The sequence below is a fragment of the Phaseolus vulgaris genome, chromosome 2, assembly GCF_000499845.2.
Source record: "Phaseolus vulgaris cultivar G19833 chromosome 2, P. vulgaris v2.0, whole genome shotgun sequence".
NCBI lineage: Eukaryota > Viridiplantae > Streptophyta > Magnoliopsida > Fabales > Fabaceae > Phaseolus > Phaseolus vulgaris.
The window spans coordinates 4610796-4630359 of NC_023758.2; the positions used below are offsets into that span (position 1 = coordinate 4610796).

General features: G+C 31.8%; 4 protein-coding genes across 4 annotated transcripts in view; 2 read left to right on the forward strand and 2 right to left on the reverse strand.

Annotated features, from left to right (window-relative positions):
- The first annotated feature begins 720 nt into the window (after positions 1-720).
- On the forward strand, positions 721-2970 carry LOC137810421 (protein gar2-like). Its single transcript, XM_068611662.1, has 2 exons — positions 721-955; positions 1597-2970. Exon 2 carries the CDS (start codon positions 1639-1641, stop codon positions 2374-2376), a length of 738 nt encoding a protein of 245 aa, XP_068467763.1. The 5' UTR covers positions 721-955; positions 1597-1638; the 3' UTR covers positions 2377-2970.
- Positions 2971-4587: 1617 nt separating this feature from the next.
- LOC137810415 (uncharacterized) lies at positions 4588-6360 on the reverse strand. Its single transcript, XM_068611655.1, has one exon. The coding sequence runs from the start codon at positions 6094-6096 to the stop codon at positions 4846-4848; it is 1251 nt and encodes a 416-aa protein (XP_068467756.1). The 5' UTR covers positions 6097-6360; the 3' UTR covers positions 4588-4845.
- Positions 6361-14414: 8054 nt separating this feature from the next.
- LOC137809878 (agamous-like MADS-box protein AGL61) lies at positions 14415-15158 on the reverse strand. The gene has a single exon (XM_068610939.1). The coding sequence runs from the start codon at positions 15060-15062 to the stop codon at positions 14415-14417; it is 648 nt and encodes a 215-aa protein (XP_068467040.1). The 5' UTR covers positions 15063-15158.
- Positions 15159-15703: 545 nt separating this feature from the next.
- Positions 15704-19564, forward strand: part of LOC137810423 (serine/threonine-protein kinase TOR) — a 31194-nt gene continuing 27333 nt past the window's right edge. Inside the window, exons 1-5 of the mRNA XM_068611663.1 lie at positions 15704-16052; positions 16174-16512; positions 16598-16672; positions 16904-17076; positions 17791-17889. Coding sequence (XP_068467764.1) covers positions 15939-16052; positions 16174-16512; positions 16598-16672; positions 16904-17076; positions 17791-17889 — 800 coding nt within the window. The 5' untranslated portion in view covers positions 15704-15938. The remainder of the gene's footprint in view (positions 16053-16173; positions 16513-16597; positions 16673-16903; positions 17077-17790; positions 17890-19564) is intronic.

The window sequence follows — 19564 nt, forward strand, 5'->3', positions numbered from 1 at the left end:
TGACAGACAGTACTAAGGCAGAGTTAGACACTATTGATTTATGTTTTTTTGTCCTTGAATCTTTAAGGATTTCAAAATTATGCGTAAAACTCAACCTAGAGAAACAATCATGCAGAAGGGGTTGAATTCATGAGGTGAAAAAGAACTTTCCACAGCTAGAGAGAAATCCACCCATTTGCTGATCAAGCACTGCAACATAGAATTTGTACATACTGTGATGCCCTGGTGATGTTGACACTTTAGCCATCAAAATTGACTGAAACTTCAACCAATAAAGATATTTATTATTGGGATAAAAAGGAAGTCACAGCAGAACCAAGTGCCCGTCTTCTTTCGCCATCCTTCTTATTCATCATTTTCCACTAAACAAACAAATCGCACTCACATCTGCCTCAGGAATATTTGAACCAGCAATTATTAAGAAATTGAATGGTTGGAAGTAGCCTTAGACTTGGAATGCCTCACGCTTATATTTTGGCATAAAAACTAATGCTTTTATCATTCAATATTAAAGTTTATAGTTAATTCTAAATTTACAAGCAAAAGCAATTTGAACCCTTTTTTTATCAGATTTTCACCATGCAATACGAACCATGGCAGCACAGAGAAGAATGTTTGTGTAAGTGGGAAATGAAAAAGCATTGCATTCTCATTCCAAAGGCAAACTAGCAACACTCATATCATCAGATATTAAAAGATTCTGCAGTTGAGTGGGCCAATATGGAACTAATTGAAACTGAATCAATGAAGAGGAGCCCTCTTATAGAAATAGAAATTATTTAAATTGATAAGAAAAATGGTTCCTCACTCTGCTTTAAGTTGGGAAGAAAGCAGTTGCAGTTGCAACACTATAAAGGTTCCTTACTCTGCTTTAATTTGGGAAGAAAGCAGTTGCAGTTGAAAGCAGTTGCAGTTGAAACAGTTGCTTCCACTGACTGCATTGCTTCTCATTCAGGTGATTTCCCTTCTGATCATTTCTCTTCCTTTATGCAACAAGCTTTTAACTTTTCTCTATTCAAGCTTCGTTTTTTCTTTTTTCTCATTCATGTGTGCATTGCCTTTATCAAGATTACTTCTTTTTTTCTTTCTTTAAAATTTTCTGTTGGTTTCTGCTGTAGAAGCATCGGGCGATAATCTGGGTTTTGTTTTCTTTTGTTTAGCGTTGAGTTAGTATTGCCTGTGTTCATAATTATTCCGGAACCTTGTTTTAAAAGATTCTGATGATAGCTTTTATTGAAATTGAAATTTTCTTTTGACATTTGTTACGGGTTTTGTGTGAAATGTTTGTTCTTTAGTTCTTTATTCCTTCTCCCACCATCCTTCCCCCTCAATTTTATGCTATTTGTGCTAAGATGTTTCAGAATGGTGAATAAATGTTGTTTCCAAGTTAATGTTAAATGCTTTATCCTTCTGTTTTTCATTTCTTGGAATTCTGGAGCTTTCAATTTAAATGCAGTTTCGTTGATTTGATACAGGAATGGGATCCTTTATGCTTCGTTTTCAATTTTATTATTAATATTGGTTTGTTAGTGTATCTTGACATTGCTGATAATTGTTCACGAAGTTCTTTAATTATGCTTTTCCAATCGAAAGCAGGTTCGGAGAAGTTACTGTTAGGAGTGTCTGAGTAAGTTAAACATGACAAAGCGGTTGCCAAGTAGGAACAACAGAACCAGAGGCATCAAGGTAAAACGGATTCTGCAGATTATTCTGTTGCTGTGCTTTTGCTCCTGGTTGATCTATCAGGTTAAGCACTCGCGGGATAAGAAAAACAAATTTGTTGAAGATGATGCAAAAGGGTCAGTTGGAACTCAAACTGTGTATCCGACTCCAAAACTTGGTAGAAAAGATCTTCATGAAGAAAACCATGAACATAATGAACATGAAGAAAAAGATGACAAGCATGAGGTGAGAGTAGGAGATGAGGAAGATGAAAGCAAAAGCGATGAGGTGCAAGATGAAAGGGGTGGAGGAGATGATGAGAGTGATCAAGATCAATTACCAGCAGACATCATCCTGGACGAAGAGGACGAAAAAGAAATTGAGAGTTATGAGAAAGAAAACAGCAGTAAGGAGGAGGAAAACCACAACAGTCGTGAAGCTCAAGAGCAACAATACAAAGCGGATGATGCTTCTAGTGCTGTTGTGACTCACTATAAGGTTTCACTTTTAGTAAACCCTGATGCAAACTCAGAAATGAATACCAAGGAAACTCGCAGGAACCAAAATGGTTCAAATGTTAAGATTAAAGAAGCTGAATTGGCGAGTGTGCAGTCTTCCAACGCAGATCTTACCACAACATTTGCAGACAGTCATGCAGAAGCAGGCACTGATCTGACAATAGTGATTCATGGAGGTAGCAATAACTTGACATAATCAGTGCCAATACTTCATTTGAACTGAATAAAGCTGTAATATTTTCTGAATCAAATCAAACTCAAAAGGGTACCGTGAACACAGTAGTAACCGGGGAAGTAAAAAATGTGCCAACAGAAGGATTATTGCAGGGTGGCAGCAATAGGGTCTCTGAAGAAAACCAGCTTGGTTCTTCTAACTCAGCAGCCCCTGTTGAATTAGAAAAGGGAGATGCAGCCGCAGGTGAATCTTCTAAGCTAGAGGGTGGTGAATTGGTAAGCAGAACAAAATCTGTGGCATCAAATGAAGCAGATTATAACACAGAAATGAGTGGAACTAACAATACTCAGAATATTTCTCATGTGAAGGAGAACACTGATTCTACTAAGGATGGATTCAAAGGTGATTCATCTGATTCTCACATCCTCAAGAGTGTGGCAGATATCAGAAAGGAAGTGGATATTGGTGATGCCACTGCAACAGACTAAAACATGGTCTTTTTGTTCTGGATTAAGAGTTTTTGTACAAAAGTAGGCTTGTGGATATTGATATCAAAGTTGAATGTGTAACTAGTTTCTTTTTTCCATTATCTACTGCTATGTCTTACTTTGCTTCATTTCTTATTACTTGTGCTGCAATCTTCTTCTTTTTTCCCTTTTCTCGATTAGTCTCTTCTTGTTTCGATCTCTCCATATAATATCCAAACTATTTCTTCCTGGAAAGAAAGGTTAGGAAAATATTTTTTTAAAATTAATTGAAGAGAAAATGGAAGAAAGAAATTTTTATATTCTTTTAAGGAATGGTGGTAACATATGTTGGTATTTTTAATTGAGTTTGTATTAAAAATAATTATATAAATATTTTTTAAAAAAAATAATTTAATTTTTTTTATTAAGAGGGTGATGTGACTGATTGTTATTTTGGTCTTTATAGATAAAGAAATCTACAGTTTTAGAATTAATATAAAATGATATTAAAATTAATATACATAATAAAATGATATTGAGATTAATCTAAAGTTTTTGATATATTATTTTGTATTAAATGTAATATTATTTTATATTAATTATGAAATCTTGCATTTTTTAAAAAATAGATACAATTAAGTAAGGTTGGGACAAGATAATAATAACGTTATTTTTTACTTAAAAAATTAAATATCAGTTAAAAGGTGTAAAAATATTAAATACTTAAAAGTTAAATATAAGTTAAAAGGTATAAAAATATTGAATACTTAATATATCAAAAAGATTTAATAGAATTTTAATTGAAAATATCTAAAATTAGGAGGGAGGTGAAATTTAATTATGCTTAAAATATATTAAAAAGGAAAAACATTTTTGTAATGTAGTGTGGAGCATTTATTAGTTCTCAAAAATATTATCAATAAATTTAAATATTATTATTAGTATAAAAAGATCTGAATCGGTTATATATAAAAGAGGGTACTGAAATCATTGTTTATATTTTTCTTGGTATCTGCAGTTGAATATAATGAGTGATGACTTGCTTAACCGGTGACATGAGTTGGCTAAATTTGAAATCAGTAATTGGACGGTAGGGATGACTTTATATTCTCATTTTTCTCTCTCTATCTCTCTCTCTTTGAATAAATGTATTTTCTAAAATACGTAAATTAAATTTATAATTTCTTTTAAGAATCTATTCAAATGTAATTTCAAAATTAATAATTAAGAACATTCAAAGTTACAAAGAGTGTGGTTTGAGATGGTCGTATAAGAAACTTTTTGAGAAAATGTTGAGTCAATTTAAATTTGAAATCAAAATGAAGAAGTATGTATATTTGAAAGTAAAAATTACACTATTTTCGATTATTTGATCACTGTTTTTGGAATTAAGGAGATAAATAGATTTTTTTTAAAACATTTGTCAAACTCTAGTTTTTTTGTTCATATTATTCAACATTATTTCAACTTTGTCTCACCTTCAATTCTACATCTTGTTTTAAGAAAATTGCTGTCAAAATAACTTCATATTTATCACTGCATTGTTTAAGAATTTTCACAATAACTTAATTTCTCGTGATATTATTTTTAATTTTATAATTAGTATTCTTATTTTTTTAATTATTATTATTATTAAGGTTGATGTGGATTTGGCTGTCTACAGGCTGGCATAATGCTTTGCTCATTGGATCTCATTGTTTGAAACTCAATTATTTATTTATTCTCAGAAACTGGAAAAATTGAAACATGGATGCACGCACGCATAGGATTCTCAAGCTTCATCATTCATCTTATCTTAATTCCAACACACGAGACATGAATTAAAAAAAACACTGTACAAAACAACTCTTCGTGAAAAACAAAGAAGAATCAAAGAATCCAAGAACATCTGATCCTTAAGGAAAACAAGAATTCAAAAATTGATGTCTGTGCTAAGAAAATGCTAAATAATTTCCTAACTGTACATTCTCACTCAAACTCAAAACGACAGAGGAATTCACCTCAAAACGACAAAATCCACAATCTACTGCCTTAGTTCTTTCCGGAGTTTCTGAGAAAACAACTTGCAGGCGTCCATGCTCAAATCCAAGGCCGCAGCGAGAGCAACGAAAGCCGCCGCATCCTCCGTGCAAGTCACGTGCTGCACCCCAACCTCCACTTCGGGCTTGCTACACTTCCCTTCACCGTCCACGGTCGCCGACATTACAAACCCCTTGCTAAAAAAGGGAATCGCTTCCAACCCGGAATCCAAACTGGACCCGGACCCGGACCCGAGATCCCAGCTGCCGCGCGGGGTGCTCAACGGAGTGACGCCGGAGGTGGCGTCGATGGTGAATTTCCCGCCGTGTTGGGAGCTGATGGTGGACGCGGCGAGGGTGACGGGGTCGGCGGTGGCGGGGAGGATTTGAAACCGGTACCCGACGGCGTTGGAATTGTTGGGCTCGCGCCAGGCCTCGAGGCGGCCCCACGGCTTCCAGGTGCCGTCTCCGTCGGGGCGGATTATGAGCCAGGCCCCGGGGTTGGAGCGGCTGACCCGCTGCGAGCCCGGGGAAGGGACAAAGGGCGTGGCCATGGACGCGGCGGCGACCGGCGAGCCGGAAAGGTCGTGCACGGTGATGGACCATCCTTTTCGCTCTGCGGAACTGTTCGCGTTGTTGGGAGAAGGGAAGTGCGCAGGGTTCTTGTCCCTGAAGCTGAACTTGCAAGTGAAAACGGGTTGCTTCACGTCGCCTTTGATTTGGAACACCTGCGGGCTGCACTCCGGTTCGCCGTCGAACCGGAAGACGAAGCGCGGGTCCGGGTCGACCCGGACAGTCAAATGAAGGAATTGGGCCTGGTTGGTGGTTTTGGTAAGGGGAAGCCAACCGTTGTGAAAGGTGCAGGGACGTGATTCTGCCAAGGTGAGATCCACCGGAATTGAGATTTTCCCAATTAGTTTCGCCGAGTTGAATACGCACGACGGCGTCGCCGCCCCCTTGTACACCGATATCTTTATCTGGGCTTTCTTTGACACTTTCACGATTTTGGGCTTGGAGAAATCGAACGACGCCGCCAGTGACCGCGGCTGCGGGTCCCACTCCGTTATCACAGGCACACTGCATACGTTGCTGCACGAAACCGAATCATCCCAATCCACTCCCTTCAGCTGAATCTTGCAGAACAATGGCGAAGTGGAAGGGTGCACTTTGCCCGAGAATGAAGAAGGCTTGGACGACGCCGGCGATTTGACGGCGAGGTTTCCGACGAGGATCCGCTGGAAGGGGCAGGGATCCATGTTGAATGAATGAATGAAGCGTGAGAGTGAATTGGATTAATATGATATGAAATTGGAATTGGAAGCAGTGGTGAGTGATGTTGATATATTCTTATATTCATTGTTGACAGTAAGAGAATGAGAGAGAAGAAGGGATTATTAAGGAAACTGAATGTGACAGCCTGTTACTAGTTGGACATTCATTATTTCATTCCTTTTTCTTTCTTTCTCGCAATATCTTCTATTACTCTTTTTATTCTACATCACGTAACAAATTTTATTTTTATTTGCATTTTCTTCTGCCTTTATTCAGTTTAAATTTTCTATATTTAAATTCATAAATTCAAATTAAAGGGAAAATGATAATAAAGACTTTAGCAAAATGCAGCACATAATCATATAAACATTGATATCAAACAAACACGAAAATACATATAATTTTTATAATGTAAGAGTATGATATAATGACCCAGATTTATGTGCACGGACATTGACATAAAAGGATGTATAATTTCTAAAAGGTAAGAGTAGGATAAAGGGACACAAATCTATTATATATTATGAATTATATAAAATGACAATAAAGATGTGTGTACAAATATATTTTAGTTTTTTTTAAACAGAAAAACGTTTTTCTAACGAGTTCAAAATGATTTGTTTCTTATTTTTATAATCATAATAAAAATTTATACATAAAATTTGTTTTTTTATAAAATTAATATATTTTTTCTTTTTAAAATTGTGTTTGAACCGTATTAAAATTGTTAAAAATCTTATAAATATTTTTTGAATTGAACACTTTCTAAATATATATCCTACGAATATCTTACATACTATCGACACTTAATTTAAAAAAAACGTGTGTATCCTCGTATTTAACAGCTTAATTTCTTCTATTTTTTGGCTTACCCAGCCAATAAACAACATTTTCCTATTTCTTTTCTATTGTATCAAATCCATGACTTAATTCATAAACTCAAACCAATAATTTGTGTCCCTCCACTTCTTGTAAATAGTAAATTAATAAAAGTCAAAAAATAATATTAATATTAATACCATTATCTCTTCTTACCAACTCAAAATATATTAATTTTGATTCTCATTTATCCACTCAATTTCCCAAAAAAAACATGTACTCCAATCAAATTTTAGAACATCAAAATTACCAAATACGGAAACATTAATAATGGTAATGGACATGTTACATGACTATGTGATTCACTTAATCAGAGCAAAAAAAATATCATTACTTTTTTTATAAATAATTTTATTTTACAGATAATATATGACACCAAATTTAATCAACCTGTTGGATAGTATATTATTAAAACAAAGTAAACGCCTCTATTATCTATGACATTTTTTAAAAAATATAACTCAATATTATTTTTTATTTTTTGGAATATTCTGTCATTCATATTACTCAAAAATCTCAATTAAAAGAATTTAAACATGATTTAATTAAAATTTATGTTGGCGCCAACAATTAATAAATGACATGATATTATAATATATCGCACGACAGATAATAACTATGGCATACATATTCATCAAAACAAATAAACAGAAAGGTGAAATTAATTATATAGGTAGATTTTCTAAATACGATAACAATCTTTTAAAGTTCTGTAAGAAAAACCGTATGATTTTTTATATGAATACAAAAACGGACTTAATCATCTAGATATGATTTTCTCGATACGATAATATTTTTTTAAAGTTTTGAAAGAAGAAGGATATTATATGATATTCTATATAAATAAGATAATTTTTAGATTTATTCTCTCTTATTTAGGCGTGTTTTTAAAATGAATGTTTTTGTATTGAGTAATTAATTAAATTAAATTAAATTGTTTATAATTTACCCTGACTTTGAAGCTATGTAGCACATACACGACATAAACACGAAGATACGTATCATCTTTAAAATGTAGAACATGGGACACATATCTATATATTATATAAATGGATAATAAAGATTTATGTGTATGTTATAGATTATTTTTTATAATCTAGAACACGACCAAACATTTACCTGTACTAAGGTGAATACTTCGAGTGCATCTACCACCTCCTATCAAAGGACACACACTTCCTATGTTTTTTTATGACTGGTTCAAAAAGATTTGTTTCTTAATTTTATAATCATAATAAAAAATTATACAATAAATTTGAGTTTTTAAAAAATTAATATATTTTTCTTTTTAGAAATTGTGTTAGAATCGTACTAGAATTGTCAGAAATGTAACAAATAATTTTTGAATTGAACACTTCACATATATGTGTCTTACAAATGTCATACAAATGTCGGTATCCAATACGAGTATCCAACACCGACGCTCGTTGAAATAGGTGAAAAATATTTATAGGAATTCTCCGGGACAAATAATTAATTGATAATATTTATTTATTTATTAATGTGGTGAATTAAAAGGATGGTGTTGTGTGACGTGGGAGGGTGGGAGAAGTATGAGACAGTTGTGTGACAGAGGTAACAGGAAAAGTGAGATGAAAGTGGTGGATGAGCTGGTGAGAGAGAGAGAAAGAGTAGGCACCAGCGAAGCGTTGTTGGGCAAAACACTGTCGTATTCACACTTCCCTACATATCTGCATCTCTCACACACCTGTTCTTAACAAATGCTTACCAGACAACAACAAAATAACAATCATACAAATATTTCATAAAACTATATTTTTTTATTTTTTTTTATTCATCAAATCCACTTTTTCAAGTATTTATATACTACTTTTAAAATAGTCAATACTCATTAATTTAAAGTAAAATATTTAACTTTGCAAAAAGGTAATTTCTTACCTGTATAAGGACTAGACAATCTAAGGTTAAAAACATTCAAAGTGATCAAGATGTTATCCCGTGTGTATCAGATGTAGGGTGTTCTTTGGTATGTATAGAGAAAATCAATCATAATATTTCTGTTTATAATTCTGTTTTAATTAAGTAATTAAAGTTAATTAATCAAAATTTATTGACTTTGCTATCATATCATTAAATATATAGAACTGAAACTTCGATAAACGGCGATCGTAACTATAACGATCATAAGATAACGAAATTTTTTATCGGATAAATTTCGATTCACACGAAAGAGACAATGATTTATTTATTATATATCATCGAACTAAATTTATAATTTTACACTTTATTTTATGATATTTTCTTGAAACATGATGAAAACAAAATTATTTGCTGAAAAATCAAACATTGAAGGGTATTTTTCAACTTCGTACTCTTGAAAACTAAATATTTAATATCTATCAAACGGAACTTGACCGCATCCGATTTAACAAAATGTGATTACGATGAATGCAATAAATTTGTGCCTATTTATCAAAAGTATCTGTGATACAGAAAATTGCACATGTTATGCCTTCATAATGAATTTGTGGCAGGGTATAAAAGTCTTTGTGCCTATATATTACATATTTTCAATGGATACAGTCAATTACGTGAAACTTCACCATTGTACTATCTTCAATAGTGGTGTAATAAGTAATAAACATGTATTGTGAGAATTTTTTTTTTAATCCTTACTTTACCATAATGCAAGCATGTTGATAAATGTTTTATTATATGTATTTTATAGTTGTAAATGTGTTAAATAATAATAATAATATAGGTATTTAAGTTTTATTTTATGTAAATTATATTAGTAGTAGTGAAATAGTTTTCTAAGTATATAAAAGGCAAAATTGAAACACTTAGATAAAATGTTTGAAAATACATTTGAAAAATTGGTTAAGTAGACACAATCAATGTTATATGAAACTTAACCAACCTTGTATTACCTTCAATAATCGTGTAATGAGTGATAAACATTTACTGTGAGATTGATTTTTTTCTAATCATCACTCTAACATAATGCTTGTAATTTAATCAAAAGCATATTGATAAATGTTTTATTAGATAGGTAATTTATAGTTGTAAATGTGTTAAATAATTTATTTATTTTTACTAGCAAGAAATGTGTGTAATAATAATGATGATTGTTTTAACCAAAAGTACATCAATATGATTAATAGAATTTAGGGTTTAGGGTTTAGCTATAACATTTAGAATTGAGTGAGTTTATTCGTACTAGTACATGTGTTTTATAAAACCCTAGTTAGATCTTTTATTATTTCTATATCTTAACTAATATTATCCTTAAATTTTATATTTTTCTCAATCAATTTCAAGTACCACTATAGATATTCTTATGAGCTTAAGATTTTGTATAGTTTTATTGAATCTCTCTATTAATTATTAGCAAATTATGTAAATGGCCTCATACCAGTTGTCGATACACAAGTCTCTTATAGTGTTGAACCTAAAGATGTAGAGACCTAAATAAACTGTAAAAAATAGTTGCATTATGTTTTAATAGGATATTGGGTTAATTAATGATACACAAGTTCATTGTTGTCGAGTCTAATAGGCATATAGATTTGATATTTGAATTATGTTTTGAATGTATTTTTTAATATTTTGACTATGCATGACTTAAGGATCTTATTTGAATTAAACAAATTATGTATAAGTGTTATGTGCTATTTAGAAATTTGATGAAATTATCTATACTTACATCGTCAACATGAAACCCTCAGTGGTGATAACATTTAGTGGATCATAAGAATTATCTTATATTTGTATTTGTTAAGTAAAGTCTTATTGTTGGTAACATTAAATAGTAGATCATGACAATAAAAATGAGGTCTTATGATTGTTAACTTTCATTGATGAATCATACAAATGATCTTTATCTTTTTCAATGAGACTTTGTGATTGATAGCTTTCATTAATGAGTTGTAATAACTCTCTTTATAACTAACAACAATGTCTCTTATGATTGTTAGCGCTCACTAGTGGATCATAAAAAAAAGTCTTTATATTTATTATTGTTAAAAATAGTAAGTTCACCTGAAACTTAGAAAAATCAAGAAAAATACGTGACAATAGTTAGATATTACTTCAACAAAAATTATAAATCCACATCACATACAAAACACAAAATATATGAAGAAAATACTAAATATTATTATATATATCTATATAAAAAGTTTAATTTACATTTTAAATTTGTGTAAAAAAATTAAGCAAAGACAACAATCATAAAATTTGTTTCATGTATTATTATTATTATTTTGTTTATATTTATTAATAAATAAATATTATCTCATCACATTAAGTAAACATGTATTAAATTGACACTAATAGCATCAAATAAAAGATAAATAAGATTTGAATAATAATAGCTATATCCTTTTAAAGAATGTGAATAGATGAAACTGTCCTTAAATGTTTTTAAATTTGGTTGCATTCTTTAAACGTGAGAAATAATATATTAATATTCTTCTCATTTCCACCTAACTAAATAAAATAATATTAAACCGTTAGTCGAATGAAACCATCAATGTTAAGAATCCGATGATTTTAAAACTAAATTTTAGTAAGTGAAGACTATTTCTATAAATATTTTTAGAAATAAAAAGATAAAGAGTTCTTTTGATCAATTTTAATTTTTTATTGCATTAAATTATTTAATAAAAAACAGATTATAATACTCTTTTTTACTAAAAAATTATATTTTTATTCACGAAAGTTAGTTTTCTACTATTTTTTTTTTTAAAAAAATTGATTAAAAACGATTTTGGAAAAATTAATTATAATAATTTCTACGTTATACATAACTTTCTTTCTTAATTTTAAAAAAAATAAGACATAAGAAATAATCTTTTCGTTTTCCATTTGAAAAGCACATTGATTATTATATTAAAAAATAAATAAATAACGAAAATAAGTTATGAATATTTTCTACAGAAAAATCGGAACACAATAATGCTATCATAACGCAATTTGCTTTAAAATTGTGCGGAATAATATATAGGTAGTTATAATATTACGTAATTAGTAAAATATTTTAATGTTAAAGTAAATTAAATTTAAAGATTACCTTATAATGATTGTGCAACTGAACCACCATCGACGCACTAGATATGAAGATACTGAAAATTCGTTCCGTTTTTGTCGGTTTTGTGTGAAAAGTAATAATGAGGAATGTGATTGAATTCCTCAAGTCAACGAAATGTTCAATGCGTTCCAAACGCAAATTTGGTGGAATCGAATGTTTTTGCTTTAGTGAAAGAGTTTGCAATAAATGTAATGACTAAAGATGATTTTAGATAGATAAACAAATTAACAAAGAAAAACGAGGTTTCAGCAATGTATAATCCTTATTTAAGACATCAAAATACAAATTTTTATATTATATAATTATAAACTATATAAATTTATGTCAATTAAGTATGTTTTAATTTTTGTTTGGAACAAAATATATGTTTTATGACTCGTTTAAAATGATTTATTTTTTATTTTTATAATTACAATAAAAATTTATACAATAAATTTGAGTTTTTATAAAATTAATGTATTTATTTTTAAAACTGTGTTAGACTCGTATTAGAATTTTCAGAAATCCAATAATTTTTTTTTTAATTAGACACTTCATTAACGTGTCTTATGTATGTCATACGAGTGTCTATATCCGATACTTGTGTTCGAGCTTTATAGGGTTTGAGATTTTTTCTACCAAAATGTATGTGCAAACTATCTTGATATTTTGATTAATACATCTTTTAACTACCATGCTTAAAATTTAGTGAATTTATTCATGTATTTTTATCTGTTTAATTAGTTATTTTTTATTTATTTTAACTAATATTATTTAACTTTTTAAGTTTGAAGTAGCACAAATATTTATGGGATTTCACTCTAAGATTTTAGATAATTTTATTCAATTCATCTTTTAATAATTAGTAAATTATATATTTGACTCGTTAAATAATTTATATTTTCTAACTATCAATATACAAGTATTTCCATAGTCGAGATTAGAGACATATATTTATATAAATTGTAAAAAAATAATTATATTTTCTTGTAATATAAGATTAAACTAACTACCAATACAACAATAACAATATGCTTTTAAATAAATAAATAAATTATATAATAATAAGTATTTGATCTAACAATGGGTATCATAATAAATATCACTAAGTTGTTAGAATATAAACAGGAGGTTCTCTAGGAACAAATTGTACAAAATTTTGTCATTATTTTATATTACTTTTATTCGGCATTCTACATTTCAAATTGAAAAAAAAAATAATAATTACAGAGCCTAGATTTTATAAAACGTTTTTGACTTTTATGAGTTTCACAAAGTTTGCTTCATGAATTTTTTTTTGAAAAGCTTATTCCTTTTAGAAAATGGTGAATTAATATCTATGGAGGAAAATGACAATTGCATGCATGCAGTTCATGATTTTTGTTGTTTTGTTGTTACGATCTGCCCTTGATTCTCTCATATAAAATCCACCACTTGTGTGCGTTTGGAATTTAGCACAAGGTAACAGATGCAATCATAAATATTCTCCCTTCTAAACAGTAAACCTGTTCATTTATGCTTTATGCCATATCTTTCATTCCCATTATTCTTTTATTAGTTTTTCAAATAACCATCTTTTTATATTTTTCCAATATTATATTCATAACAAAGGTTTTATTTTTAGTTTTATATCAAACCTAAACCGATACTTGTTAAAAAGATAAGTTTAACTCAAATTTTTATAAAATTGATTATAAAAAATAAAGTAAGATTTGCATATACTTATATAGATTATGAAAGCGTTTTTATCTTTAATTGAGGTAAGATTTGCATTAATCATACTACGTTGAATTACTACCTATGTAACACAAATACTGACACGGACATTGATACGATACGGATAAAATGTGTGTACGACACGATGACACGTATCTATGTATTATATAATTATTAATTATATAAATTGACAATAAAGATTTATGTCCACAAGTATATTTCAATTTTTCTTTTTTAGTAGAAATATGTTTTTCATGACTGATTCAAAATGATTTATTTTTATTTTTTATTACGAAGTTTGAATTTTTATAAAATTAATATATTTCTCCTTTTTAAAATTGTGTTAGTATTAGAATTGTCAGAAATTCAATAATTTTTTTTTGAATTATATATGTCCTATAAGTATCGGTGTCGGTTACGTGTATCCGAACACATAATTTAAGAAGCGTGTTCGAGCTTCATATACTACTACTTTTTTTCTATCTAAATATATCTTATCTTCCTTTTAATCAAACTTTATTAGAAAATATTAGGAAAAGTTAAATGAATCACAATTATTAATTATAGAAGAATATTATTAGGATGAGAAGTAAATAAGGCCAGGTAGAACAGGACTAGTGAGAAACTAGCCTTGAATTAATCTCCCAACACACAAATAAAAAATGGTAGATACTATCAATATGGAAAATTCAGATTGGGATTATTAGGGTAAATCTCGGCATGTTTGTTATCGAAGACATCATAAGGCCCAAATCCACTGGGCCTGGGCCCAGTAATCGGTGGAGCAAGAGTTGTTTGATCCATTAGCATTATTTGAGTAGCATATTTTGCAACACTGTTCTTTAGTTCCTCTAATGAAAACACTAAATGTTGCAACTCTTGCAATCCAAGTTCATTAACTGGGATCTCCCACCAGAATTGTCTCTGTCTAGTTTTCCACATTCGATCAAGCTCTTCTCCGTGCCTTTTCTCCATCTCTAGCTCATCAACAATCTGAGTAAGTTGCATGTTAAGATTACGAATATTAGCACCACGATGAGCCTCAACAAGTTGGTGACCATTACCAAGATTACTCTCCAGTGATGAATTTGGAGTTACATAAGAATCAATCACAGATTCAACTTCTGGGTGCCCAAATGAAAAGGCCTTATCAGCAGGAGAGAAAACAATGATGGCAATTTCCACTCCACAAAGTGTGCAAAGCTCACTAGCCTTTTTGAAGAGTCCCCAACGACGTTTTGAAAATGTCACCTGCAAGTGACCCTTTTTTGGTATTTTCTCAATTGGAATCCTTTGGCAACCTGAACTACACTTTTTCTTCATCACGGTGAGAATGAAATGAACTTTGAGAACCAAATGAGGTATTTATAAGGTGTGCCAACTCACAAAATTAACTCTCCATCACAGTGTTTTATTACTCTTTATAATAAGTAAAGTTTAGCAAGTTACCAAATCTTGAATCTTAATGCCTTATTATATAATATCTCCAAATCTCTTAGTTCACCTTATAAGAAGATTTTCACTTTTGCAAATTTAATTATTTTAAGCCACACTGTAAATGTTATATATTTTATTTTATTTTTTATTTTATAATAACATTTACTCTATAAGTCAATATCACGCAATTAACTATTTTAAATTTTAAAATACTTTTTTTGTTCTGTAATAGGGAAAGAGGGGATTGTACACTAATAGTAATGTTTGTATAAATAAAGCAAAAGTTTAATAATTTATGAAATACTTTTATTTCAAATTTTTATATTCTTAATAATAAACAAAGATACTTGAAAAAGGAAATATGTAAAGATATATAAAATTTTGCTTTTGAGAAATTGTATATAATTATAATGTAATTATATAAAAAATATATTATTACTTAAATATATATAAATAAATATATATTTATATAAAATAATATTTTTTGTATTAAAATAACATAAACATAATATTAGAAATTAAAAAATATAATAAAATTGTTGGTGGGAGTGAACTACCCTCCACGGTGTGGTACCCGAAGGTAGTCACACAGTGCATCCCTGAGTTGAGAAGTAGGTTGTCTGAGTGGCAGGCATGGCGATGCAGCGATTCCCTCTCATGCTAAAATTTTGGCTCCTTCTCCTTCTCTCTCATTAGCACTTCTACACTCTCTCTCTCTTAATCCTAACTAACTAATTTAGGGCTCAGCTTTTACACAAATACATGGCAACCGCGTCTCAGAACCACCGTTACATAGGCCCTCCCTCCGTCGGACCGGGCCCCGGCGATGCTCTCAACCGCATCCTCGCCGACTTGTGCACTCGCGGCGTTCCCAAGGTAATCGCGTAGTGACACTGCCACTCCCTTTCTCCTTCTTTTTACTTCAATTCAATTCGATTCATATCAACCACTTCACTCACTCACTCACTCACTCACTCACTCGCACTCACTTGCTCAGGAGGGTGCTTCCCATGCTCTGAAGAAGCATCTAGAAGAACAAGCTCGTGACATCAGCGGCGAGGCCTTTTCTCGATTTATGGATCAGTTGTATGATAGGATATCGAGCCTTCTGGAGAGCGGCGATGTTGCCGAGAATCTGGGAGCTCTGAGGGCTATTGACGAGTTGATAGATGTGGCGCTTGGGGAGAATGCTTCTAAGGTCTCCAGATTTTCCAGCTACATGCGAATTGTCTTCGACACCAAGCGTGATCCCGAAATTTTGGTTCTGGCTAGTAGGGTTCTCGGTCACCTCGCTAGGGCTGGCGGAGCCATGACTGCGGATGAAGTTGAACGCCAGGTTCCTGCACTGCATCCTTTTTCAGTTCTCTCCGATTTTACTTCACTCTGCTGATTTTTATTTTTCCTTTGTCCTTTCTTTTCAGGTTAAAGTTGCTCTGGATTGGCTTCGAGGGAATAGAGTGGAGTATCGTAGATTTGCTGCTGTCTTAATCTTGAAAGTAAGTGTTATTACTATTGTTCTTATTTTGGTGAGAATTGCTCGATGCTATGCTTCTTGAGTGTCATTTTCTAGTCGGAGAGTTTTTTCCTGCCTGTTTCCATTTTTTTTTTTGGAATTTATTTATTCAGAAATTCTTTCAATGAAGTTTGATCGAGTTTTCGTACTATCGCATCTTTACAGTCGCTCTGTTCCTGAGAAAATGCACCATCTTTTGATTTTGGTCATGCAGGAAATGGCAGAAAATGCTTCGACTGTGTTCAATGTCCATGTGCCAGAATTTGTCGATGCTATCTGGGTTGCTTTGAGAGATCCGGCGTTGCCAGTTCGTGAGCGGGCCGTGGAGGCATTACGAGCTTGCCTTCGTGTTATTGAAAAGCGGGAGACTCGATGGCGTGTGCAGTGGTTAGTTCTGAACTTGTTAGGATGTGTAACAGTAAAAGCTATGGTATACACGAAGCTGGTAGGGGGTAGTAATGCTCTTTAGTCACTGTTGCCTTTGGTGACGGTTTTTTTTATCAGCTTGGTGATGGTTGATGTACTTAGACTAGATGAACTTAAAATAAACTCTTTCACTGAAGAGTTTGAACCATCAAATTAAAGGTTGATTGTGTACATGTAAAAGATCATTCAACAGCTTGCCAGCTCTAGTGAGTAGAATCAATTAATGAGTAGACTCTGAAAGCTGATGCTCTTATCCTAACCACGAATAATTATGGCAGACATTTTATGATAATTTATCTCTACACGGATAATAAATTGCACAAAAATTGTCATTAATTCATCGAGCTGTTTACTTGTGTGTTCTCCATGCTGGTAACAAAAAAGTATGGGCTGGGCCAATACTTGATAACAGTTTAATAGAATTGGATTGTGAATAACTACAGAAAAGGGTATATCTTTGGTCATTTGAATCCACATTGTTATGCTGTTGATATATAGGGATCAAGCAGACCAGTGCTCTCTGTAGGGTTTTGATTAGAACAAGCACGCTGTTGTCTTTTGGAAATCTGATTTATACTGACTTTCATCTTACAGTATGCATATGTTGCTTAAATGATTTATTGCATAAATATGCCCTAGTAGAGAGTGAATCCTTTATTTTCTTTTTTATACTAGGTACTACCGAATGTTTGAAGCAACACAAGATGGGTTGGGTAAAACTGCACCTGTGCACAGCATACACGGTTCACTGCTTGCTGTTGGAGAGCTTTTGAGGTTAGTAGAGTTTTAATTATACCCTTTGTTGATATGCAGAATTTTTCATTATTTTCAATCTAGCATTCTAAACAGTGTCTGTTTTCCTTTTTGTGATCATTATTAACTTATTATATGCTTGTGTGTGTGTGTGGAGTGCATATATGAATAAATTTATGTTCACAACGTCTGCAATTTTGGAAATTGTTGCATTGTTTACTTCAGCACTGGTACTAGACATAGTTATCGATCCTGGTCATTGCTGTGTAGCAGGCAACTCTGACAATCCTATAGTTTGATGGCTGCTACAACAAAATATTTGGTATGAGATATAAAAGGTGTACTATATATATGCAGATGGTAAAACGTTTAAAAGCATCAAGATAGAAATCATAAAAAAGGGGTAGAAAAGAACCTGCTGTGGTAAAAGATGACACTTGATAGATCTGTTTCAAGAAAGTGACACCTACTGTGACAGTGGACTGAACAAAGGGTGAAAGTGAGCAGAGGGCTGCATAGATCTTAGGTTGGCTGGAGGACGGTGGAAATACTGTTGGAGATGGGTGGGTGTGTCCAGACACCAGGGAATGTCATATGGTAAGAAAATTAGGAAAGAAAGGGTTTTCCCTAAAGATCACAATCTCCACCCCCAAACGATGATGTTAGAAGAGGTCAAAATGGCTTTTTGAAACTCATTACAGTAGTACTGTTTTTTTTGCCACAATTGGACCTTCCATGGCATCTACCAAAAACAGATCTGCGGTTTGGAATTTGAATCTTGTAGTGTCAGTATTGGATGATATTTCCGACTGTTACCATTGCTAGGCAATCTGTGTGGTGCCAAATGTTCTGTCCCTCATGAATTGTGATTTAGAAAAAAAAACAAACTATGTTGTAATGTATAATAAACATGAGATGGGATTTTAATATCAATTTTACTAACCATACTGGACTATTATTGGAACTATTTGATTTTTGAGCTAATTCATAGTATTGAAATCTACTTCTTTTGTTTCAATTGCCTGTTTTCTCTTCATGGAAGCTTGAAGAACCCCTGTGAATTTTGTTACCATCCAGTCAACTGTGGTTTAGCTTACACTTGGATTTAGTATGTCCAATTATCAACCAAGTGTAATGCGTGTTCTTGAAATGGCCAATGATGGGGATTAGTATTATCAACCTTATGTTGCAAATTTATAAATAGTTAATTTGTGTAAAAATGTAGAAAAATCCAGAGTTGGTTTACTGTAATAAATTTATCCCTTTTTTTAGATACTTGGACTATTATGAAATTTGAGACAGATAGTAGTTATTAATCCTTTTCCACTATTTTGTTATAGAATTGGATAATATTTAGATGAAGTGGAATAGAAAAATAAATCATGATTTTATTGATTGTCTTATGTTTTCAAGATCTAAATCAGAGATATCACAGGTCCGAGACAGAAGAAAACCAGGAAGTATACAAAAAGGAACTTTGCACTCAAGAAATTTGAGAGTCCTTGCTCTCCTCAAGTTTTCTCTACAATTTTTCAATTAATACTCTCTTAACCACTGGACTCCCATCACATAGTCTTCAAAATCTACTCAACTACCTGACAGCTTAACCAATCATTTCTGCATGCTTTCTACTGACTGTCAAAAACATTAACTACCCTGGTTCCTGCATGCTTTCTATTCCTTATAGTAAGAAAAC

Bases quoted from the DNA above. Each gene is read 5' to 3' on its own strand.
- LOC137810421 (XM_068611662.1), top strand. From the start codon at position 1,639: ATGACAAAGCGGTTGCCAAGTAGGAACAACAGAACCAGAGGCATCAAG.
- LOC137809878 (XM_068610939.1), bottom strand. From the start codon at position 15,062: ATGAAGAAAAAGTGTAGTTCAGGTTGCCAAAGGATTCCAATTGAGAAA.
- LOC137810415 (XM_068611655.1), bottom strand. From the start codon at position 6,096: ATGGATCCCTGCCCCTTCCAGCGGATCCTCGTCGGAAACCTCGCCGTC.